The 26793-nt window shown below is 39.7% G+C and overlaps 1 protein-coding gene across 8 annotated transcripts in view; it reads right to left on the reverse strand.

The window, feature by feature from the left end:
• Positions 1-4175: 4175 nt before the first annotated feature.
• Positions 4176-26793, reverse strand: part of CABCOCO1 (ciliary associated calcium binding coiled-coil 1) — a 140515-nt gene continuing 117897 nt past the window's right edge. Inside the window, exons 6-10 of one of the 8 annotated variants that reach the window (XR_014253559.1) lie at positions 26549-26671; positions 25996-26136; positions 19090-19215; positions 5819-13516; positions 4176-4463 (exon numbers count right to left, since the gene is read on the reverse strand). Coding sequence is in view for 3 of the 8 variants with exons in the window: in XM_082425624.1 (XP_082281750.1) it covers positions 20985-21059; positions 25996-26136; positions 26549-26671 (339 nt within the window). In the remaining 5 variants the exon portion in view is untranslated. Of the gene's footprint in view, positions 15034-19089; positions 19216-19252; positions 21060-25995; positions 26137-26548; positions 26672-26793 lie in introns of those variants that run through there. The other 7 variants (XR_014253557.1, XR_014253558.1, XR_014253560.1 and 4 more) reach the window with 7 other exon arrangements.

Genomic DNA, 26793 nt, shown 5'->3' on the forward strand with positions numbered 1-26793 from the left:
TTATACCATCAGACCTTCTTCAGGTTGCGACAAAACAACTGGCTCTTTGGCAGTGCTAATCTGCATGTTCTTAAGACATATATGCAAGAGGGAAAAAGTGCATGTGACAAGAAGAAGATGCAGAACAAAATTATCCATCTTCTTAAAGGGCCTCATGTTGAAAAGGCCACAAGAGGAACACATTCTCAAACTGAGTAATCATCTACAAATAGTTAAAACAAAAGTTCCTTCAGCCACAACTGCACCTAGAGGAGTGGGGCAGAGGTTCTGATTGAGAACTTTGATTTCCCACAGATTGTTTGAGTCTTAAATGAAATTTGGAAAGGTTCCCTGACATCAAAGGCTGTTCCTTTTGGCTAATCGATTGAGTATGCTGTGCCTGTCCTCCCCCGAGCCCCCCAAGACTGGGAACATATGTCAGATTCTCCCTTTGCCAGTAATTTGGAGGCTTATGATAATAAAACATCCTTTTTCTATGCAAAGGAAAGGGTGGTCCTGGGGAATGTTAAAGCAGCAGAGAAGAGCAATGACTGACTCCTGCCTGAAAAAACATACAAAGCCTGATCAATCCCTATCTGAATATCATCTGCATAATTTGAAAATAGCACACTGAAGGGAATAGGACCAACCTCACTATCTTGCTCACATATACCTCTGGAACAGCTGCCAGGGCCTCTCGGAGTTGATTTTGTTCAGTTCGGCAGCTCTCACTTGAAACCCAGGCAGAAAATGAAAGTGAGCAAATTTACCTCTGGCATTCAAAGAAATGCTTTTGGTCAAAGAGAGTATTTCTGACCATGACTCATTTTCAAAAGAAGCATTGAATTCGCTTTGTCATATTTGCCTGGATCGGGCTCAATCGGCCCTTTTATGATTTTTAAAATATCCTATATAGCCGGGATGGCATTTATTAGGCTTCAGCTATTCAATATTGCATTTCAATATATAAAAGTCACTGTTCAATTGAATATTGAATTTTCTAAGGAAGTAAACCTACAGAAAAGAAATTTGCAAGAATCTAAAATAAATGAGCTTGAAGAAGATCAAAATGCCCTTTTGGCTGTTTCAAAGATCAAAAGATCTCTCTTTTATAGAAATCAGGAGTGGTTTGAATAGCCTCTTTCCTCCACCGCAAAGCCCCATTTTTTCACTATCATTGATAGCTTGGGACTGCACCATATTGGTATGAGAGGCCCTGGGGAGGAGAGAAGATGGTTTCAATCCCCCAAAAGCACCCAGGACGTTTGTGTCTGGAATAGCAGGTTTTTCATTTAATTTAGTCTCGAGCCCAGTAGAGAGAGAAAATGAAAATCTGTCCTCAGTTCCTTCAGGAGGAGGGGTAGACGTGAAGGACATGAGAGGGTCTCTTGATAATCGTTTTTAAAGCGTGTGAGTATCTTTGTCTCTGTTTCTCAGAGAGGCTGGATTATATTGGATTATATATCAGGAGGTTATCTTTGGGTTCACACTACCCTCAGTTCTGCAAAACCTTAGGAAGTTGTCTAATCTCCCCACGTCTCTATTGCTTCATGTGTTAAGTGGGGATAATAATATGCACTTCATTGACTTAAGCTCCTTCCTACCTCGGGGCCTTTGCTCGTGCTATTTCTTCCACCTAACTTGTGCTCAGCCTCCAGGATTCAGCAGGAATGGCTTTTCTTCTGGGAAGCATTCCATGAACTCCCAGACCAAGTTATACCACCTCTTTTTCTCCTATCAGACAGTGTGCTATGGTTTTCCTTTGTTGCAGTTGCCTTAACTGTAATGGAGAACATACTGTGTGAGTACTGGTGTCATATATCTGGCTCCCTCTATAAGGGGTAGGGAAGCTAGCTTATTCACCCATGTCTACAACTAAAACACAAACACAAACAAAACGTTTGTTGAGTGAATGAAATTAATGGAGATAACGTGATCAAGAAATGGCAATTCCTACTATTCCCCTGTACTGTGAGCTCCTGGGGGCCCGGGAGAGCCTTGCCTCTCCACAGTGTTGAGGTGGAGCCTTGAAAGAGTAGCTGATCCAGGAACGTCTGTGGATGTGCAGACAGACATCATCAATCATCTCTCCAGCCAACTGCGTACCTCACCTGCCTGTTTCTTTGTTGTCTCTCTGAGAGCGTGTTATTGGAACCCTTGTTCATCCCCTTATGATGCAGGTTTTCTCTTTCCTGGGATGATTCTTCTGATTTCACAGAGAGCTCCCTAGGAGAGGTCTGCAGTGAGAGGCAAGAAACTGGGCGATGACCCTGGTGTGTCCAGCACTGGTTAAAGTGTTGAGTGGGGGTTGGGAGGAGCTGGAGAAATCAGCCCAGTGAGGCTTACAAGTTATAGCATATATATATATATATATATATATATATATATATATATGTTTAAAAGCTTTTAACTTTTAAACATCACCACCACCATTATCATCTCCATCATCATTAAGAGCTAAAACTTTCTCTACAGTATAAAAAAACCGTTGCCTCCTTCTCCAGGAAAAAAAATAATAATTCCCATCAACACTATAAGCCATTTATGGTTGGAAATTCACCATTAGGATCTTTTTCCTTGGGTTAAGGCAAATACCCATAAGAAGTTATTTTATTAGTTATTAACTACTTATTGTAAATTAGTTTATCAACTCATTTAGTCTGTGAAGATGGTGGTGGAGGAGCAAGCATTAAGGGACTTGGTTGCTTATGTAGGCAGGAAGTGTCTCTGCCAGAATTTAGTTGTAGATAATAGAATTCAGTCTAGCTATTCTTTTTAAAGCAAAAATGGATTTCGTGCAAGAAATGAGGAGCTTACAAAAATCCCTAGAAAGGCTGGAGGAGGAGGCTTTCAGCAGAATTTCTAGGAGTCACACCCTAGAACAACACCTCAGAACTGACCCACTGAGGTAGCTGCTGCCTCTGCCACGATCAAGCTGGTGAAGAAGGAAGTCACCTCGACAACTGCTGGCTCTTGCACCTCACCACATCTACCCCAACCTGCAGCAGCAAAGCAACCCTTGACTTGCCTCTCAGTAGTCACAGCGCTAGGGTGTGGACCCACGTCTCCTCCCTGTGCTGGCTAGCAGAAAGGGTAGGTGCAGCCTCCACCTCGACATTTACTTTCAGCTTCAGAATGTCCTGGGGGAGTGTCTGCTTGGCTGAAGTCAGGTTTCATGTCAAACCGAAGCTGCAGAGCACCCTGGGAAATGGGACCATTTAGCTTGTCAGCCTCTGCAGGGCCAAACAGTGGCTCGTAAGGGGTTGGAATGGATGAGGTGAGCCAGCCTACAGGCTACATGGTGGGGGTGCAGGAGAGCATTTCGGAGAGAAAGGGAGAAGGGGCCGAAAACAACCTCGACTGACCTCACCACTTTGCTTAGAGCTGGTCCTGGTTATTCAGAGGAGGCATTTTAGGAATGCCACATCAGGGAGACATTGGAGTTTTCTCTGGGCGGTGGTTTTGAGGTCTGCATGTTGACCTATTTATTTTCTTGAGTAAATAAATAGCCTCCTTCTCCTATGCCCCTGACATTTATGGGGGGTGTTTTAGTTCCTTCCTTACCAGAAGAGGAAAGGTGTTCAGACTCATCTGCAACTGGGTGGCCTTTCTTCAGGCTGGTGTCCACTGGACTGAGAAAACACTCTCACTACAGTTGTTGAAAAGAGAAGCTTTATTTGCACCCCAGGAATAGGTGGCACTTCTACCTTCCAGGTAAATCGCTATTTCTCTGATGAGGAGACTCCAAATGAGGGCTCAAAATTGTTCACTTTTGGATGGATCATGGAAACCCCTCTGGGTTTTGGAAGCAGGCAGTCAGTGGCGCTATCCTGCCATCTTCTTTTGAACATTCAATCCAGCAAACACCTTAAGCTTTAATAAACATCTTCTCTTTTAATAGCACTGACTCCAAGCTAATAAGGCAACTAGCACATCAAGTGAACATAAATTTCTCATTAACAATTTATGTAACTTTGTTGAAGAGAGCAATTCCAACTTCTGCTAACTGAGTTTGTAACAAAAAAGATGGATCCATTTTACTACCACCCTCAGGACCTTAATCACACTCCGGGAAAGGTAAAGTGACTCTCATTAGCAGACTAAGAGCTAAAATCCAGGATGGGATAGAAGGTTCCAGAACACAGTAAGAGCCCAAAAACTTCAACAGGATTATAAAGCAGAGGCACAGACTGGCATTTCACAGTGTTTTGAATTTTATTGGCCAGAGGAAGAGCCCTTTGACTTGAAGCTAAAGCCGTGCATAAGACTTTGAAGATGCTGGCTTTAGGATGTGGGTGATGTGTTCAGTTCTCCCTCTGTACTTAAGATCTTTCTGTGGAATGTGGCACAACGTGCTGGGTAGACCTGTAAGAGGACTTACGCTTTTCAGCTGATCCAAAGCTTTTCCCTCTGGCTGCAGGAGGTGGCTGTAATTTAGGAGTTTCATAACGAAGGGCTGAGCGAGACTTCCTAAAGTGACAGCCCTGTGGGCAGAAGAACATGTGGCGTGTCTGTGATCGGCCACATGTGATTGAATTTGAAGGGATTTAATAATTCTTCTTGAAATTCTCAGCTTTTCCCTCAGACATTCCTCTGGAAGCCTGATTAAATGCGTATTATTTCTTCTTAAGTGATTTTACAGGTTGCTTATTTTGGATTTATGAGCATCAACACATTTTAAAGGGTATTAGTGGGCTCTACTGCTGGATACTTGTTCTCTAAATCATTAACTTCACTATCAGCCTCGGATAATAAGAAATCTTTCAAATGTCACTTTTTTTTTTCTTCTTACGCATTCATTCAGGCAACAAGTATTTTTTAAACACCTTCTGTGTGCTAAGTTCTAGAAATACTCCAATGAACAAGACGGGCAAGGTCTTGCTCTCACTACAGTGTAGAAATTTAAATAAAAAGTTTGGTAAAGTCTCTATTGTTGTGAAATCAGGAGGAATGAATTTGAATTTGAATTAGTCTTCCTTTCCCATTCAATAAAAATCAAGGTCAAATGGAGAGACACAAACAGGTTATGGTTCCTCTTCGTTCTGTTGGTGTGTGGTAACATTTAAAGTTGGAAGATGAGGTGAGTGCGGGGGGGTGGGGAAACTACTACTTTTCCTCTTGTCACCTTCTCCCAAGGTACCTGGTCCATAGAATTTGAAAGTGTCCAACTGTTCTAAGTCTGTAGCTCCAAAAGAGAAAATGTGCCGGCAGAAATCCTTGCACTGCCTGTGTGGGGAGACACATCTTCGCTACTACAGTGTATATAAAATCTTCTCTCTGTGTCCCGTTATCAGGGCTGGGGTGCAAGGCGCTGGGTCCGAGGGGGAGTGCATAAAGGGACTGTGATTAAGTGAATCATTTAAATCATGATGGAGAAGAGACTCAAAAGGCAAGAACTAGGTAACTGGAACTATCTGGAGAGGTGAGGCAGACAACGGCAACAAGTGCTAGTCACAAGGTCAGGAACAAGTAGGTCAAGGTGAGGGCTCGGAATGGAGGCTGTGAGACATGCTGGGCTGCAGGATATTGTTTTTCTATTTATGTGAAGCCATGTTGTCAAGTGTCACGGGTAAGGCCTTGTCAGCTTAGAAGCCCTTGTTGGGGCCACGCACACAGAGCTCACCAGAAGTGGCGAGCTGTGCCGCAGCGGGAAGGCTGGCTTCAGAGCAGCCTGTTGACTTCTCCCGTGGCTTGGGGGAAACCTGGATGAAGAGGATGTGGGAGAAGAGCCAAGGCTGCCACCAACTTCTCAGGAGAAAACAGTGGTCAACCCAAAACAAGGAGTTCAGCAGCATCCCTAAAGCTGACACTTTACAAAGTACTTTCCCACCCATCTCACCTGTTCCTCCCGACGGCCCCGGATGCAGACGGGTGGCTGGAGGGAGGATGGTTCTTCTCACTTGATGGATGATGAAAGTGAAACCAGCGAGAGCGAGTGAGTTTAACGTCACATGACTGTGTAGGGTCAGACTGAGAGCTTGAGTCCAGAGCTCCTCATTTTAGCTGCAATTCTCCTTCCAGTACAGTTTACATAGTATTCAAATGCTATGTAAAAATAAGCAATAATGAAGCACAGCATTATAAACGTATTGACCCCCTGAAACCTGCGGTTGTTAAGCCAAGTCTCTGTGATTCCTTTGGAGACTTTGGCAATCCCCCTGGCCGCCGTCTCCTTTTTCATCTTTCTGGAGTTGATTGGCACTGGAGGAAATGTGTCACTGAGCATTCACTACGTCTGCTCCCCTCAACATACAGACTGGCATTCTATCTACAGCCTCAGTCCTATGGGTAATTACGATCGTGGAGTACCAGGAAACATTTATTCAGTAAGATTTCACTCATTTGCTTATTCGATTGCTGAATTATCTTCCAGGAGTAAATCAGAAGGTTTTACCATTCTATTTGCTTACTTTAGTTGGGAAATCTGAGGGAAATGAGTCCAATTCACTCTTTACATTTCTAATTAAAACTTGTTACATTTCAAGCTTTTTGACAGAAAAAAAAGACAAGAAACATTGTGTAGAAGGCAGCTTTGAGAAGACACAATCTATGTGGTTGCTTGAGCAAGAAGGGTTAAAAAAGGCAACAACAAAAAATCTGCTCGTTTTTGCTAGCTTAAAAAAAAAACAACTTAAACCATCCTCCAAATGTAGCTTAATCCATTTTCAGACTCTATACATTATGCATCAAGATTTTGTACAAAAGGGATTTGAGAGGAGCGTTTGCATGAAACCACTTCAGTGGATTAAATTTATAGTTCAGCATATTAGACTCGAAAAGTATACAAGACATTTTGAGCCCTGCCTCTTTCCTTATGCGCAAAGTTCCTACTTCAGGTAAATAACTTTTTAAGAACAGGTGGATTCCAGCTGCTGTCTTGAAAAAAAAATTAAGAAAGGATTGGGTCTTCCTTCCACTTAGCTTAGCAATGGCTACAGAATCTTGAAGAACATAAAGCATAATTGAGAAGGTTGATGTAAGCAGTTCTGCAGTTCCTGAGGTTCTTTCAGGCAAAGCCATCCTATCCAAGGTGGAAAAACTAACGTGAAGCGACGTTCCCAATAAAAGGAGCTCATACAGTTACCTCTGCAATGACTGAAAATGCTCCCAGCTTTTGTACAAAATGGACTTGCCACTATGGTTGAACAACTGGATGGAAAGCTCGGAATCAATCATCCAGATGTCTTCACCTAGTGGAAGTCAAACACCATTGACAGCACATCTGGATGTTTGGAGGGCTACTGCAATTATTATTTTGTTAAGTAATGGATCATTGGGATCTTGGAAACATAGCATCTATTTTCTCTTACCCCAGAGTACATGTGCCACCGGAGGAACATACTTTAACGGAGGAAAAGTCTGGAGCATCCAAAAAGCAACCCATTTCTGGGCTGTGAATGATGGGAGGTCCTAGGTTAACAGGCAGTGTCTGACCCCAAGGCATCATTACCTTGGGCTGTCCAAACCATGGGCTGTCCAAACAATCTAAAGAGTATCTGAGAGTTTCTATGGTAACTTTTATTTTTGTAAGTGCTGAAAAGTTTCTAGTGGCATGGCTGGTTGCCTGGGCTACAGTGTTGTGTTGACAGCTCTGGTCCTTTTCCTGGCAGCTGAAGATTAGGACAGTGACCAATGAGAGTGTGGAGTTCTCCTCTGAACTTTCTGCCAGACTGGTGATTCATTTTGAGACCTACATTTTATGAATGCTGTGAATTCAATGCAATGTAGCTGTTGAGGTGTCTACATTCAAGTTGGATTCCATTAACTTTATGGTGTGATTAAATGTCTGAATCATACGGACTCTGGGTTGAACTTATGTGCCTTCTGAAAGCACTTTACAAGATGGGCAGCTTCAGTGAGTGTAATCTGAGGCATGGGATTAGGAGAACAAAACCTGAAAGGATATCAGCTCAAATATAACAAGGATCTAACAACCCAAATTTGAGAGTTGAGGCAGACACTTACTCTCAGATACACAGAGTGGAGCACTATTCAGCATGCACATTTTTTTCCTTCAGAATACTCGATTTTTGACATTAGAAGGGACTTGGTGGTCTGCCATTAGGCTGTTTTTCAAACTTTAAAGTACCTAAGCATTAACTGGGGTTCTTGTTAAAAAAATCCCAATTTCCAAGTCCTGCCTTCTGATTCTGAAGGGCTGGAGTGGGGTGCAGGAATTATGGACCTCCTTGGGAGAAACTGACTTAATCCTCTTACATCTGGAGAAGTGATGTGGCTCACCTATGGCCTGGATTGCAGCTATTGGTAAGAGAGCAAGACCCAGAACTAGATCTCTTTACATTTGCTTTAGGGATCTTTTACCAGCTACTTAGTTCACGCTCATCAAGATCGATATTTATGACATGGAAATTGTCAGGTTTGAAAGCCACATGTACCATGTTAGAAAAAGTAGAGAAAAATATGGAATGGCAGAGAGAGAGTGAGTGAATGAGTGAGTGGCATATTGCTTGCCATTTACCAAAAATGAATTTTGATATCTAAAAATTTAAGGTACTCCTGAGGTGTTAAATGGGAGCTGTGCAATGCTTCTTCATATATTTGAATCAATTTTAGGCAGTTCCTGATATAGTCATGTATAAAATACTTTCATTTCTGCATTTCTCTTTATGGATTTCTTTGGCTTCAAATACCGTACAAATATATAGCATATGGAAATTCCAGAATTGATGAAATTAAAAACTTTTTCATTATTGCTGACCATTTGTACTTATTCTTTAATTTTTTAAATTTGTGAATTATTTTTTCAGATTCCTTCTAACTTCCTATTGCATTGTTAGCATTTTTTGTATTGATTTTTAAGAGCTGTTTATATATTAAAGTTATTAACTTCACATCTGTCACACATCTTGCTGAAAGTATTTTTCTCAGTTTTTTGTTTTATTTTTATTTATGGTAAATTTTCTTTTACATGAAGTTCAAAATTCTTCTGTAGTTAAAATTATTTTTCTTGCCTGTTCTTGTCTTTGTAATGTTATTTCATTTCTTTTATTTGTTAAGCCCTCTGTATCACGAGATCAGGAAAAGAGTCATTCATACTTTCTTCTAGTTATTTTGTAGTTTTAATATTTGCATTTAATGCTTTAACTCGTTGGTATACTCTGTGAAATGTAACATATAAAACACGCACATATAACATATAAACATTTTTCCTCAAATAATTAATTGTCCCAGCATCATTTCTTATAGATTCCTTTACTTTCCCAATGGTTTATCAAGTATATCATAAGTACCCTTTATTGTACACTGAGAAACTGTGCTAAATATTTTTAATGAATTTTAAATTTTAATGAATGTAGACTTCATTTGATCCTTACAATAAAATTCTTGTATAGTTATTTTTATTCCCATTTTACAGATGAGTGAACTGAGGCTTAGATAGCTAATAATGCTTGTCTACAAAAGGCAGATCTGAGAGGGGAATCTCAGGATTTAAGTGCCTCCAAATTCATAGACTCAGCCGCCCAAGTAAATTTCACCATAAGACAGATACTGAGTATTATGGCTCTTTGGGGGTTCTTTATTCTGTTTTACTAATTTGGCTGCTATTTTTGCACTAATATCATACTTTAAAGTATTTCAGCTTTGTAACGTTTTTAAATCAGAAAGCCATCTCCCCTTGTTACTGTTGCAGTATTCATGTTGACCTCAGACTAGCATTAGTAAATACAAATCCTAAGATTTTTTCAATGGAATTACACTTAAAATGACATCTTTACAGTATTTAAATTTTGTATCAAGCAAAATGCCCATTAGGACAGTTTTATATTTTTCTTCACATGGGTCCTTTACATTTCCTATTTTCACCTTAAATATTTTGTATGTTTGTTACTACTGTAATAGATTTTTTCCCCCATTATATTTTCTAACCATTATTAATTTGTAAAAAATCTATTTTTAGTCTTTATTTTTATCTGACTTATTTTTTAGAATAGATTTTCTCATGAGTTTTCAATGTATACAATCTTATAATCTACAAATAATAATTATTTTAGCTTTGTGTTAATTATACTTTTAACTTCCTTATGTTGTCTTATTGCAGGGGTAGGAAAAGCAAAATACCAGTGGTGAAAACAGCCAGCCTGTGTTGTCTACTTGCCTTCTCTTCCTTCTACAAAACATTCATGAAGTTCCTACTCTGTGCCAGGCACTGTGCTAGATCTTGCAGATAGAGCACAGAACAAGATAGAAACAGCTCCTGCCCTCCTCGAGGTACAGCATGGGCAGGGAGACAAACATTAAACAGATAAATTATACGACTAATTCATTAATTCCAACCCTTATCTCACTTTTGACTTTAATGGAAATGCATCTGGTGTTAAGATCTAAGCCAATTTGAGATCTTCTTTAACCTGCTGTGTTCTTCTAAGGCTAGTTTGTAGTTTTTTAAAGTCGGGGATGTCCCTGGAATTTTAAGAAAAGGCTTCTCAACGTTGCCTTTTTTTTTTTTTTAACCTATTGTCAATCCATCCATTTTATAAGCAATAAACCCAAGGCTCAGATGGGTAATGCAGCACGCTCAACATCCTTCAGTTTTTTGTGACAGAATCTTCCGTGGAATCCACCTTCTAGAAGTCATCTCAGTACCATCAGGGCAATGTGTCTATTCACCCAAAGCTATGCACTAGTGTATCCAACTCAGATTGGGAGCTTTTTCAGAATAGGAGCCATTTCTGGGAAGCGTTCTGTGCTTCCCTGGGTCCAAACGGTACCCGATGCCTTCTAACGGTTGCTGCTGTAAAGACTCTCTACCAGAGAGGGCAGGGAAAATGGGTAACCCGGCTTCCAGTGGGTTGGTCCAGAAGCTGGCAAAAGGGCAATGACACTGAAAGGCTAGGGTGCAGCATCAACCTCTCAGAAGTGATGTGTACTTCTTGTTAGTTAAAAAAGTTAATAGAGAATTTATGGAAAATACAGAAAAAATTTAAAAATCACCTGCAACCTTACCATCAACAGATAACTCCCATTTTATTCAAATGCTTTATCTTTGCATATCATTTTTCCCCACAAAACACATATCATATTTAATGATAGATTTTCCCTCTAAATCATGAACAATTTCCCAAGTCTGTAATTGCATCATCTTTTTGTTTGTTTTGTCTCCTCAGTTTAGCCCTGGCCCTTGAGTTTTGCTTTGCAGTGCTCTGGTGATTCATCTGTCTATTCATTTTGAAATGGTTCTAACAAATAAAGGAGCCTATGAGGACACCTTGAATAAAGACACTTAACTGAATCTAAAATGGTCACACTTGGTTGAATGAATGATGACCTTGTCATCAAAATTTCAGCAGAAAGGAAATGGTACTAATAATTCAATATGAGTCTAGCACCTTAAGAGATGAATAGATTTGGTTTCAAAAATTTCTAGCTAATTTTCATAGACATGTTGGAATGCAGTAGCTCCTTCTGTGGCAAACATTTAAAAAACCACACCCACACATAGAGATAATAATCAGCACCAGTAGCACAATCTTTGAAAAAGAAGAAAAAAATACCTTTTGTCTATCTACCTACCAATCTATCCACCTAAATTTGGAATTCAAGAATGCTGAGAATGCTAGGACATTCCAAGGTATAAAACGTTATGGGTGCTTCCCTGGTGGTGCAGTGGTTGAGAATCCGCCTGCCAATGCTGGGGACATGGGTTCGAGCCCCGGTCTGGGAAGATCCCACATGCCGTGGAGCCTGCGCTCTAGAGCCCGCGTGCCGCAACTAGTGGGCCCGCGCGCCTAGAGCCCGTGCTCTGCAACGGGAGAAGCCCCCGCAATGAGAAGCCCGTGCACCGCAGCGAAGAGTAGCCCCGACTCGCCGCAACTAAGGAAAGTCCACGCACAGCAACAAAGACCCAACGCAGCCCAAAATAAATAAAAATAAAATAAACAAAATTTAAAAAATATTTTTTAAAAAACCCCCCCAAAAAAAGTTACAGAGGAAAGATCATTTGGTGGAGTAGAAATGGCAGTGACCTGCCCAAAAGCCATCTATGTTTTTTTCCCTCTGGAAGGGAATCCCAGTTTTGTTCAGCTGTGGCTGACCAGTGTTTCAGGGCCACGCCCCCCACCCCAGCTGGTGCATCCTGACTCACCTAAGTCAATCCTGACCATTCTACTTCCCTTACCAGCATCTGGTTTAGGGTTGATCATGTGACACAACTCTGGCCAATCGGACACAGGAGAAACTCTACTGGCAGGCTTTGGGAAAAGTTTTTCTTCTTGTTAAAACGAAATGTAAGAGAAGAAAAAATTTGCGAGGACGTAATTGTCATCTTGGGATTAGGAGGGGACAACTCAGGACAAAAGCCAAGGTGCTGAAGAGGACACCACAGACAGAAATGATCTGGGTCCTCGATGATGTCACTGAGGCTCCCTACCTCTGAACTTCTTTTTTGTAAGATTATGTAGTGTATTTTTATAATTTTTTGAGCCATTTTGAGTTTAGGATTTTATTGACTTGTAGCCAAAAGCATCCTAACTGACGCAGGTGGTCACCAATAGCAAGTAAGCAACTGGTGACTGAACATGTTTAAGGGAGGGAAAAAATAAGCTCTTTCTATTTCCAACTCTGTCTATGATCTGACTGTGCTGTTTATTTTAACCTATGAACTGCAAACTACCCAAATCAGAAATAATACTTCTGAAATAAATATTAGTCTTTAGAACTGGATATAGTTAACATCAAGTAGCCAACATATCAATATTTGCTCTAGTAGGGGCCTTAGCCAGGTTCTAGAGTAGGCATCTAGTAAATAATTTTTAGTGAATCAAGGAGTATTTCAGCTGAGGAAATAACCTTGGCCTAAGGGAAAAACTATTAGCAAATTAATAATCTAGAGTCTTGTTTATACTTATTATATTAGAGAAATACCAAGCCATCCATAGACATTTAAAAAATTACTAGCCTCACTTAAAGTAGGAAGTATTGAAGGTGTGGCCTCTCGTGGGAGTTTCCTGAGTGTGTAGTTCATCATACTTATGAGGCTCAGTCAATTATTTCATAGAATGTCAGTTTAGGAGGGACTGTGGGCTTATATAAGCTAAGAAGTAATTACTTTATGCAATAAAACTATAAGCAGGTCCCTAGGTAATGAATTTGCTGGTTGTTCTCCCAGTTTACAGACATTGACCCATATGACACGTGCTACATATGCATAAACACAGAGAGACATATTCATTGAGTTAATTAGGGCAGGCTTAACTGCAGCGACAGACAGACCCAAGAGTGAAGTCACTCTCAGAAATGGAAGTTTCTTGCCCCCTCATATGACAGTCTGGGCATGTGATCTGAGTTGGTAAGTGTCACCTGTCATGTGGCCCTTCAGGAACCCAGGCAGGCAGCTGCTCTATCACCTTTGAGTCATCATTCTCCTTGCTGCCATCCGGCCAGCAGACAGGGAGGGGAGAGAACGTGGAAGAGGTGTGGTCTGGTCCTGAGCCATACCCTTCAAGCAGCACATTTCACTTGTACTCACATTCCGCTGGCTGGAACTTGGTCCCATAGTCACACCTCACTGCAAAGGGATCTGGAAAATGGAGATCAGCCATGTGCTTAGCAATAATAGGAGAATGGGTTTGCTGGACCGCTTCTGACATGTGTGGTGTCACGGAAAGAGGACCAGGGACCTCGTCCTGCCTGGTCCCTTCTCCCCACTGCAGTTAAGAGTCCTCTTTGCATAGTTCAAAGGTGCTTGTCCGTCACCAGCCACCTGCGAGTCTCTGCTGAAAACCCTTCAATAACTTACTGTATTCAGGATAGAGACAAAACTCTTTATCCCGACATACAGGCGCTGCATAATCTAATATCCTTAACCTATTCGTTTTCAACTTTGGAAAATGCCCCTTCTCCCTTTCAAGGCTCTAGCCACACAGGCCCCCTTTCACATCCTCTGTTTCCCATGTTCCCTTTTCATAGGGATTTTGCACTTGCTGTTCCCTTTGCCTAAAAACTCTTTTCTCCCTTCTTTGCCTAATTAGTGCCTACTCACCCTTTAAATATGACTCTCCCAGGGGAACTTTCCTTGATTTGTTCAAATTCCTCTAAATCAGCTCTCATTGTGGAGTAGAACTCCCTGCCCGACAGCACCCATTACAGTTATTCTTTTATAATTGTTTGTGTGATTGATTAAAATCTACCTCTTCCACTAGATTATAAACTCCATGGGGTAAGCGGTTATGTCTGTTTCTGTTTGTGAATGCTTAGCCTAGTTTCTTACCCACAAAAGATACTCAGTAAATATTTGTTGAATATAAGCATACTTGAATGAATGAAGAACTGATAGTTTGGGCCCTGCCACAAATTAGCCATGTCATCAAAGAGGTTTTTACTATTTGGGGCCTTAGTTTCTTCATCTGGAGAGGATTGAACTAGATGATGTTTAAGACTTTCGTCACCATGGTCCTATGGTCCGAGTATTTTAAAATGGAATCCTGTGGGTCACTATGGTTGTTCAATCACTCAGCTATGTTTCCTAAGCAGATGTTACAAGTTCTGGATCTGGCAAGTAGAATAGAAACATATTTTATTCTTTCGTCCTGAATTTTTAATTATTACAAATTCAGTGCAAACTTTAACTTTATCCTAATCCTTGAAGTCCAATCACAGCTGAAAGGGGATTGGATAACATTAATAAAAAATAAGAGAATCAATGGTTATACAGAAAAAGATAAGGAAATAAAATCCATAAATATGTTGTTAGTCATTGTGGGATTAACTCCCGTATGGGACTGGAAGACGGGTACTATGTTACTTTTATTCTGTTTGAATTTGGGCCTTGGTTTTATGAAGGTCATGTTTTGACGGTGACTGAACATAAATGTTCACTGGTATAAGAACAAGGGCTGGTTTTTCCTCCTTTTGATTTTGAGATTGGTATTCAATGAAAATATTAATATCTAGGCTATTTAACCCTTTCTAGATGATAGGATGGCAGGTGACCATTACCAAGCTTGATTTCAAGTTGCTGGATAGCCTCAATTCCATGAACTCCATGAAGTCAAGGACCTTATCTGTCTTATTTCATCCCAGTACCTAGAAGGTGCCCTGAATAAATAACAGGTTAAATTTAAAAAAAAAAAAAAAAGAAACAAACACCAAAATGACCATTGGAGACATCTGCACTCAACATTCCCTGAAGCTAAAAATTAAATCACACAAAACTCTGGCAGCTCTGACAAAAAAGTGATGAACTGATCTCCACTGAGGGTATTCCATGAACGAGAGAGGGACCCTAAAAGCAAAATAAATTTTTAGTATTCTCTCTTCGTTTTGAAATTTGAATTCCAACAAGACGGTATTATTTTGATTTAGATTCCTTTTTGCTTAGGAAACCTAAATTAATAAGTATTTTGGCTGCTACAAAGAGGTCCTGACTTCTCTTATTTAACAAATCAATGTCCAGGAAAAAAAAAAAGACTTTGATGTCCAGAAGAGGGCCGGCTTCCTGAGACTCTGAAACTTGAGATGTCACAAGTATTTCTCCTCTACAACTGTTGGGAAAAGGAGCACGTTTCTTCTCTAGGGGAACTGAAGCATAATGAAATGCAATCTAAGAACATGCAAACTTATTATCTAGCAGGACGGTTGAATGGTTCCAATCAAATGGAGGAGGGAAAGAGGGGCTTTATATTTGGATTTTGGAAAAATGACTCCGCAGCTATATTTAGGCACAAAGGTGCCTGCAAATACCTGAAATAGTGGCAGTCTGTGGCTTGTCTGTAACATAGTGAATATATTTTCTCTTTGAGACTTTTCATGGGGGTGAGTAAAAAATCACCCCAAATTATTCCTGCAAATGGGAAGAAGCTATCTTACTGTGGATGCTAAGAGAAAGGTTAAGTGCGAGGTTGTCTGAGTGCGAGGTTGGTACGGTTGTCAGCTGGCTCCCCAGAGCGCTGCCTTTGTGCCAAAGAGTGCTTCGAGTAGGTGGACCCTGTGACTTTAAAAAAGTCAAAAATTGTCTTTATTTCTCCCACTCTTAGAAATTGCTAAGAAGTGGAGCTATAGCTTTTATGAGAATACTCTCTCTTCCATGTCTCCAATGTATAGAAGTCCTGGCACCAGGGAGATGACCTTTTTAAAAATACTGATCTGACGTCACTTGCTACTTAAAACTTATCAACACGTTCCCACTGCTTTTAGGTTAAAAGTAAAAATCCGTAATGTGGGCTACAGGTCCCCGAGAGAGCGCTGGCTGTGACCCATCGTTCAGCCTCACCCTGTGTCCCAGGGACTTTGCACGTGCTTCTTTCTCTGCCTGAAATCCATCTTCCGCCACCTTCTTCCGTCTAGTTAAATTCTACCTATCCCTGAGATCACAGGCCAAGTGGCAAAACTCACAGGAAGCTTACCTGACTTCCCAGACTAGATCAAGCTCCTTTGTTCAATACTCTTATAATTCCCTGAAGCTTGTCTTTATCGCAGTTAGTATTAGCTGTCTCCCTCTCCTAGATTACTAGGGCAGAGACCATGTCTGTTTGGCTCACTACTAAATGCCCTGGCACGTGGTAGGTACTCAATGAATACACAGCACACGAATGAATGAACGAATGGATCTGGGTTATACATTCCATCCCTGCATAAATTTTCTAAATATTTAATATGCTTACAATACAAGCAAGTTTGTTACCTTATTATAACTAAAAACAAAAAGAAAGGTCAGTTTTCATTTTGTTTCATATCAACTATGAGATAGCTAGATGAAGGTAAAGGTTAAGTATATGGGTTTTGTCATCACACAGGCCTAAGTTCAAAACCTGGTTCTACCACTTTACTTGCTGTGTAATCATGGGAAAGTTACTTAAATTTTTTCTAGGTTCCAGTTTCCTCATCTGTAAAATAGGTCAGACCTGGATTTCAAGCCCTGATCCATCTATCAATTATCAATTGTACAATTTGGTTCAAGTTAATAATCTCTCAATTAAAAAAAAAAAAAAAAGTGACTTCCCTGGTGGTGCAGTGGTTAACAATCCGCCTGCCAATGCAGGGGACACGGGTTCGACCCCTGGTCTGGGAAGATCCCACATGCCGTGGAGCAACCAAGCCCGTGCGCCACAAATACTGAGCCTGTGCTCTAGAGCCTGCGAGCCACAACTACTGAGCCCTCGTGCCACAACTACTGAAGCCCGCGTGCCAAGAGCCCATGCTCCGCAACAAGAGAAGCCACTGCAATGAGAAGCCCGTGCATTGCAATGAAGAGTAACCCCCACTCACCGCAACTAGAGAAAAGCCCGCGTGCAGCAATGAAGACCCAATGCAGCCAAAAATTTAAAAAAAAAATCTCTCTAAGCTTCAGGCTCCTTAACTATAAAATGAGGCCAATAATATCTATCTGTTTATCTCTTAGGGTTATTAGGGGGATTAATACACATACACACATATATATGTATATATTTAAATCTGCTTATAAACATATGGAAGGTGCTCAGTCCTTGTGGAGTAAAACAATAAAAGCAAATTAAAACAATAGTTTGACAGTATTTTCTATCTATCAGGATACTAAAGATAAAAAATTGGCCAATGCATCTGTTAGTAATGATGTAGAGAAAGAGTTATCATATGCTGTTGGTAAAATATCCTTGGAAGGCACTTTGACATATCTATCAAAACTGGAAACGCAACTAAATTTGACCTAGAAATTTCCCTCTCTAGGAATTCATCCTTTACGTTTAATCATACATGTTCACACAGATTGTGATAGCAAAGTACTGAAAACAATAAAAAGTTCATAGATAGAACTACTTAAAAAGTTATGGGGATGGAGTTAGAGTCTGTCATACAGAGTGAAGTAAGTCAGAAAGAGAAAAACAAATACAGTATGCTAACACATATATATGGAATCTAAGGAAAAAAGAAAAAAAAAAGGCCATGAAGAACCTAGTGGCAAGATGGGAATAAAGACACAGACCTACTAGAGAATGGACTTGAGGATATGGGGAGGGGGAGGGGTGAGATGTGACAGAATGAGAGAGTGTCATGGACATATATACACTACCAAATGTAAAACAGATAGCTAGTGGGAAGCAGCCGCATAGCACAGGGAGATCAGCACGGTGCTTTGTGACCGCCTGGGGGGGTGGGATGGGGAGGGTGGGAGGGAGGGAGATGCGGGAGGGAGGAGATATGGGAACGTGTGTATATCTGTAGCTGATTCACTTTGTTATAAAGCAGAAACTAAGAGACCATTGTGAAGCAATTATACTTCAAAAAAGATGTTTAAAAAAAAAAAAGTCAAAAAAATAAAAACTAAAAAATAAAACAAAACAACAACAGCAACAAAAAAAAGTTATGGAATTGCTAAAATAAAATACTGTATGGTCGTAAAAAGTACTAATAGAGAATTGTCTTAAGATATATTGTTTGACGAAAAAAGCAATGTAAAGAACAATTCAAATTGTGTTTAAAAAAAAAAGACCCCTCTATACAAGCATCCAATTATTTAAATGGGCAAAAAATTGTTTAAATGGGCAAACACTTTCCTACGGACTTACTGGAAGCTGTAGTTGCCTCATGGGAAGAGAAATGAAGGTACCTAGCTAGGGTGAAATTTATTTTTATTTTTTTATTTTTTGGCTGCGTTGGGTCTTCGTTGCTGCTCTAGTTGCAGCGAGCTGGGGCTACTCCTCCTTGCAGTGCACGGGCTTCTCATTGCGGTGGCTTCTCCTGTTGCAGAGCACGGGCTCTAGGGTGCACAGGCTTCAGTAGTTATGGCACGTCGACTCAATAGTTGTGGCTCACGGGCTCTAGAGCACAGGCTCAGTAGTTGTGGCGCACAGGCTTAGTTGCTCTGCGGCATGTGGGATCTTCCCGTCCCAGGGCTTGAACCCGTGTCCCCTGCATTGGCAGGCGGATTCTTAACCACTGCGCCACCAGGGAAGCCCAGAAATTTATTTTTCATCGTCTACACTTTTTTTGGTAACGGAGTGCATATATTCCTTTATCAACAAAATTAATTTAAAGAGCAGAGACTGTGAATTAGCTACCGCCACTACAATTGCTCTTTCTCCTGTCATTATTAGATGTTACAGCCAGGCTGCCTGAGGGATCCCTGGGCTGCTCCAACATGAAAGATGTAAGAAAACAGGGTGGCAAAGTAGTTACCATGGGAGGATGTATAGATCCACAAGTTCCAGTGGAGAGACAGAGATGGCTGGGAATTCTGGCAAAGAGGCTGATCCAATAACTGGACAGTGGGTATTAGGGATGGGCAGTGGTTTTTGGGTTATCCTAGGAGGTAAACAGAAACCAAACCTTAGAACAAACATCCTTTAAAACAAATTTATTCAGTTCTCATAACTACCTCAAAAATAAGTATTATCCTCATTTAATAGATAAGCAATTAGAGGGTGAACAGCCTGTCCAAGGTCACACACAAGTCAGGTGAAGCTACCCTACCATCAGACCCTGGGAGTCTTACTCCAGAGGCAGGCTTTCCGCATGCTTATAGGATATTGTCTTTGTGTAATTTTTAGGGATCTTACTGCTATTTTTTATTCAGTTTAAAACTCTTGGTACCCTTGCTCAAAATAAGAACTCTTTATTAGAAATGGAGGTCCACTCTGTGCCAACGATTGCATTTGAAGCTGTGTTTGGTGATTTCGAGAAGCTCCTTTATTCCCTATTTGTGGTTTCTCTAGTTTCACCTCTATTTTCTCTGGAAAAAGACTGCTTGGCGAAATCGAGGCTTGTGAGCCCTCCTAGCGATCTCCTATGGCCATCGGCATTTTCAGTTAGGAAGGGCAGCTCAAGGAAGAGACACCTCGGCACATCTCCCGGCCTTCCAGACTCGGAACTGCATGAACAGTAAACACGGTTTCATCTTAAGGACTTCTCTTATTTTGATGATCAGTGTAGTTAAAAAAATATCAAATGCTGCCGGATCTGTCTCGGCCCCAGATGAATACATTTTGGGCAAATCCCTTTGGTACAGATAGAGTAAGTAGGTAAGGTTATAGCACAAGGCCAGAGCACCGACAGAACATATTCGACCAAGTGCCACCCAGATGCAAGTACATCTGGTTCCAGTATAAACTGGAAACTTCTTGGAGGAATGGTCCCCTCCTAGCAAGGCTCTACCCTCTAGAATACTCAGAAGTCTCAGAAATTGGGAAAGGGCCGAGGTAGTAGTTAATTTAGTTTGTCCAACTAGGGACAATCAGTCAGCAAATGGATATTTTCTTTTGAAATTATATTTTAATAAAGGTATTTAAAGGCTTGAGATGTTTTCAATCATTCTACTGCAATATAATGGTTAATTTTAAGAGCTCTGTGAGTTTGATTTGTATTTAAGATTTTTACAATCTATATATAGGTTGGTCTTTAATAACCATTTATACATTGCTTCTTTTTATATAGGTCATGTATTCTCCTGGGAGAGTAACAAGATTAGAAATAACAAATACAGTACAGAATAAATTAAAGTGCTTCAAACTGCATTATATAATTTCAGAAAATTGGTTTCACACTGAAACATTTAAATAAGAAAACCAACTGATTTAAGGAGGAAAAAACCCCTAGTATATGCATTTGAATTGCTATTGTTTAGCAAGTTTTATCCTCAGCAGTGTGGTGTTGGTCTATGTTCACAAAGCTTCAGCAATGTGGCAGTTCATTTGGGTCAATACGGATAAAATTATTATTATTTTTCTTTATTTTAAAAAGTTGACTTCATTCTCCTTGAAGATGATTAACATTTACTAATCAAAATGTCAAAGGAGTATTGTAAAAGTAATTGTATCTTTATATATAATTCTCCAAACTCTTATATACAAAATGTTCTTATTACACACAGTGTAATAAATTCAGAGGCTGTTATGGGACAGGAGGTAGCAAAATTGGGGCCAATACTTTTCTAATTAGTTAGGATAATAAAAAGTGGGGCTTGGTTTTCCTGTCCCAGCTAAATGAAAGCGATCTGGTGCTCTAGAGAGTCTATTATTCTGGCTGGTTTTGTTTGTTTCTGTGAAGTTTAGCATCACTCTCCTTGTTTGGAGCCCTCAGGCCTTTTTCAATTTTTCTATTCGCGCATTAAAGGCCTCTTCCTGTATTTGCAGCTTTTCGTTTATCTTGGTCTGTGAAGACAATCATAAAAAAGTGGTTATGATGGAGCTATCTTTTGCTGCACATTGTCTTTGTGGTTTTGACATACTATAGTGCCTAAAGACAGACATTATCCCTCACACACCTTCCTGTTTTGCAGACATAGCTGTGTTTCAGCCTGTAGTGATGTGATAACACTTTATCATATTTCTCTGCACATTCCCAATGTATAGCATGTCTGCTATGAACAGGAAGTGGTATTTGGACAGCCATTTTTCACATAGCCTTGTGTTAGAAGATAGGCTAATTTATCTGCATTTTCAGACAGACTTTACCAATAAGCACCGAATCAGAATAACTGCTCTAGGCTCAGTTATTGCAGTGTTGTTTGTACTGCCACTCCTTCGCAATGGATGTTTTTGTCTCCTGTGTAATACATTCTAAATGAGATCCCAGAAACCTTCTGTTGTGAAATAACAACACAAATAATTTCACAATTAGAATGATTCTCATAATTAAAGAGTATTCTTCACACATATAACTCTTGGAATTATGCCACTTTGTGGTACAGTTTTGGTAGAAAAAAGTAAGCAGTTGCTGACAGGTTTTAGTGTTTGCAGTGGCGGTGATAGCATTTAGCTTCTGGCAGAGATATTCTGTGGACTAACATTGCTACCTGCATAATTCCAAAAATATTTTCACATTATCTGAACATTTGTAGCCCTGGAAATGTCTTCCTTTTTTCATGATGGGTTATAAAACTATGTATAGAGAAACCAGTGGTGGGGCATGGTAAAACTGGTGTTTTTGTTTAGGTGATTTAAAATAGTTGACAAGTGTATGAGGAGTAGTTCATACACATAAATGTTAATAAGTAATTTGAAGTTTAAAATATTAATGTCTATAACCTAATTTGAGGACATCAGGGTAACTGTATTTTGAGAAATGTATTATTTTCGTTTATATAGAAGAAATTTTAAAAATCAAACACTGTTTTTGGTCCAGATATAACTTCATTCTTATTTCTTTATTTATAAATGTAATTATAATAGGTAGTTTTCAAAGGTCCACCTGGTTGCCTTATCTGATGAGATTTTCAGTTCAGAGTTGCTATTTCTGAAAAGATCACATTGGTGTCAGTAATTCTGGGTTGTCGTGTGAATATCGATCTTTTTTGGCTCAAGTTTGATTATCAAGCCCTGGGATCAAGTCTGGCCTCTAGCTTCTCATCTTTTCCTTTCTTGGTGGCTGGGTGAAGGAGGCAATGAGGGATGAACATGGTCCTCCGGGTTACAAAAGAACTGTCATATTTCAGGGGCCACTAATCCCCGCAGGCATAATTCTAGAAGAGCTGAAAGAAGCCAGGGTCTAGGAGTGTGGTGACCTAGGGATTAGTTTAGCTCTGTGGCCTTGGGCAAGCCACTCAACCACCTTTAGTTCTTATCTGAAAAGTTAAGCAGTTTAAAATTAATTATGTTAAATTTCACGTATGTTAGCTTTTAAATTCATAATTCCAACTCCTAATTTTGTGATATATTCACCAATGTTATACTATTTCATTAATAGGGTGTTGTGATATGTTTTAAACATAGATTACTTCTGCTTCTTTACGGCATGCTACATATTAGACCATACAGGGAATGAAATGGTTTGAAGAAATGATCTTGTTACAATTCCAAAAGGATCGGGAAGCACTGCTCTAACTAGACAATTGACTCTCCCCGCTTTCAATTAATGTATTCTATATCCACCAATAATCTCATTTCTTTTCAACTAAGAACAGATGTATTATCATCTTCCAGCTTCTGTCTCATCAAGGTTTTCACGTTAACCTGGAGGTCTTTCTGGTATTTCACTGAGACAGAATTCACTGACACAAGTGTGTGCTCTGGGGAAAAGGCTCCTGAAGGTCAGGTGCACACCTGCTAGAGCTGACAGAGGGACATGTCTCAGATCTCTAGACCATGGTGATAGGGCGCTAGATGACAAGACTCCCCGTCTGGTCAAGAGCAGGTTGTCATTGGTCTATGGTGTCTCCGTGTTAATCCTCAGAATATTGCTGACCAGACATGCTATCCTACAACCCCCAGGATAGGGTATGGTTCCACTTCCAATTAGGAAAGAATGGAAAATCCATGACCTGAGTTCAATACCCTTTCAGTGATCACTCCTTGAGGTGACTTCCCACTCAGCTTTTCTAACCTGGAAATTCAAGTTGACCTAAAAATACCTATGGTCCCAAGATGGCAAACTTCCCTCAAGGTTTTCACATTATTTTGCCCTATTGCTTAGACAGGGCCAACAGCCAACATTTAATGTAAGAATTTAGTGCTAGCATTCATATTTCTCTGACATATAATTCTTTAAATATATTAAGATTTGCTCCATTGGGTATAATTTTTATTACACAACTCAGGGCCAAACTAAGTTCATTTTGAATGTATCTTTAAAATTAAAATACCTAAACTATATAAGCTTAAAATGTTTGCTCTATTCAGTATAATTTTAATTAACATCTCAGGGCCAAGATAACTTCATTCTTAATAAATTTCTAAAATTATAAAGTGAGTCAATGGGAAAGTAAGTAGATTAACATAAAAAATTTAAGGATTCACACTATTTTCAGAAATTTCTGAATTACAGAAAGTGAAATATGCCTGTAACCATGCTGGAGGAGAAGCTCTGAAAAAACTGTACTTAAAACATGAATTCTCTACTGCCTTTTCCTACAAAAATTATAATAAGAGTACGATTTGTAAATAAAGAAGGAGAAACAACTATTGGAAAATTTAAAACATTTTACAAATAATAATTCATTAAATGTTCCTACAGCAAGTCAGTGTCTTCAAAAGGTTTGTATACACTGACCACTGACAAGTGGCTACCTTTGAACAGCTATGAGACAGTTTTAAGAGCCAAGAACACTGGAAGGAGGTTTTAGAAGTGGAAAATAACTTACCCATCTAAAACAGGGGGAGAAATTTAGGTAAGCAGAGAGCAATTACCCGACCTGGAATTTGACCAAGACACAAGAGTAAACACTGAAAAAGTGCCACACCACTGGAGTATTAAAAACCAAAGTAGTCTGGTCATGATATTAGACATTATGTGGTTTCTGTGGATAACACTGGAATTAGAACTAGAACCCAGTTCACAGCTCCCAATCAGGGCCTTTCATCAGTTTCTGACCCTGGAAACCCTGGACAAATGACAATCTTTCTGTGTCTCTAAATTTTCAATTTATTTATCGGGTAAGTGCCTGCCTAATTTGCATGGAGTTTACTAGGATTTTTGAGAGAAAATATATAAAGGGGTTTGCTATCTTGAAACACTGTATCAATCCACATCACCACGCAATTTTATTGAAAAATTGGCAATAATTTGGCCCAGGCTAATGTCCATGAATCTACTTAACATGGACATGATCAAGGCACCTGAAAGATCTGTATCCCTCACCTCTGGTCCAAGTTCTTTCTATGCCTAATTACATTTAGATGAGCCAGCTAATGGACTTCCAAGCTCAGTCAGGATGGCTGCAGGCCAGTGGGACAATAACACACACATATAGCAATCATATGCTTTCTGCTATAGACAGTAGTGATTTAAATGCTGCAGGCTTTAATTTAAAAAGTTTTTTTTCAATGAATAGTTAAAAACATACTGCTCACTACATGGAACATGGCCTTGGTAAGGATGTTTTCAATTTTGGGGGCCTGCAAACAATTCTATTACTGTCTAGTAGTCCTTCGGTGATAATTTCAGAGCCGCAGGATCACAAAGGAGCCCAGGGCCATGATTATACATAAACTATATTTAGATGAAATGTTATCAAATCTAAAAAGGAGATATGTTCTGAACTTAGCTTAGTTCAACTGCATTCTGCCCTTCTACACAGTAACCAGTTATTACATTCATGGGGTTGTTAACAATAAAGCTTTGTGTAAAATATGTCCTTTCACTATTTCTGGTAAACACTAAACACCCCTTATTAAGCCGAGGACTTTGGCTGATTCTGTTGGCATTGAATCATTAAATATTCATGTAAATAGTACATTAACATTTGATGATTAAACAACTAACAAGGTATGCTATTGCCAAGCTAATCTTTTGCTCCTTCTAAATTAGTTGTTAATACAGTGTGCTTTTTATATATAGTCTCATGTCCAGAAAACAACTAAATCTTTCCCTGAGATGCATTCATATTTTAAACATGCAGTATATTGTCCTACTGATTCATTGTTATTGCCACAAGAAATTATAAATCCTCTCAAAATATGGAAATCACTCATTTAATCATTTTGCCTAGGAAATGATGCAAGCCTTTGTGTTGAGGTAGAAATGTTTTTTTGTTTGTTTGTTTGTTTGTTTTTGGATGGGGAAAATATATTAAGCATAAAACTAAGCCAACTGATTCATCATTGGCAGTTGCTACTGAGATGGCTGTTGCCATCTCCATTTTCATGCAGCCATTGGTGTCAGTGATAACACCATTAATATACATAGCCATTAGCTATTAGTGGTATGTGAAAAGGAGCAAACCGTCTGAGAAGGAGCTCAAAGATATGAAAGCCTCTCGGTAGGAATTTGGTGAAAGGTCTTAGCTAAGAATTATGGTCTGAGCTTTAGTGTTTACTATTTAGAAATGTTCTCCCATTACTCTTGCATGAGCAATGGCTTACAATGTGACTGGGCACGAAGTCTTTATCATGTTATTTTTTGGGTCTCGATGCTGAATGATTCTGTAAACTGATAACGCACCACACTATGTGCTGTTGGTGAATTTATTTTGTGATCTTACTGAGTCTCAGATGACTCAACTGAGAGCTATGTGGAGATGTTAAATTGAACTCCTCCATCATCAGCATCACTCTTGCTGGCAGAGCGTGGGTAGTGTTTATAGACATTAAGGTTGAGGTTGGCTAATTAACCAGTAATAAAGTAAGTGAGCACACCATCAAGGCTGAGTACCTGAATGCTGATTAAAATGTCATCTGTGACTTGACCCAGCACCAATTTTATATCTTCAATGGTGAAACCAACTAATGGATCAGTCTCTGAAGTGTCAGCTTCTGGCTGGGACTCTTCAGGGCCTTGTTCTTGATTCAACCCCTAGAATATTAAAAGTAAACAACACTCAAGTGATTTCTGGAGCCTTTACTGATAGTAAAGACTTCTCTTGGATAGTTTTCTATCAGAAATGATGTCAATCTGGAAGGATTTTGATTTGACGTTTTCCTGCATCTTCATTATTCATGAGCATCATGACAAATCAAGTAATGGTGCTTTTACCTACTCTGGGGAAAATGAAGGTGGAGACTGGGGAAGATGGAGTAGAAGTAATTAAAATTGCTGAACCACCCTCAGCTGGCCCACTTGTGAATCAACGCCAAAAGAAATATTTATATTTAGCTAGGAAAAATCAGAGGGAAAGAAGATAGAAGAGCATTTTGTTCTTTTTCTCCTATCCTCTAGAGAATATAATGCTTAGATAGGGTGAATTAAGAGAAAAAAGGAAATATACCTTCATTTCCATATCCAGTATTGGAGGTGGCTCTATGAATGTTGAGTAAATATCAAATGAGATTCCTTCTTCTAGAGGATCAGGGAAAGGGTGACCTGCAGGCTTCACAACCTCTATCACTTGCTAGTGGGGAAGAGAAGAGCTGTATTATGACAAAGTCTTTGGTGAGTGACCACAATTTCAGACAACATTTATAAAGTTCCAAGTCTATTATTTTCTAAGTGCCATCGCCTCTGAATTCTTGA

The sequence above is a fragment of the Balaenoptera physalus genome (assembly GCF_965194825.1).
Source record: "Balaenoptera physalus genome assembly, chromosome: 14".
NCBI lineage: Eukaryota > Metazoa > Chordata > Mammalia > Artiodactyla > Balaenopteridae > Balaenoptera > Balaenoptera physalus.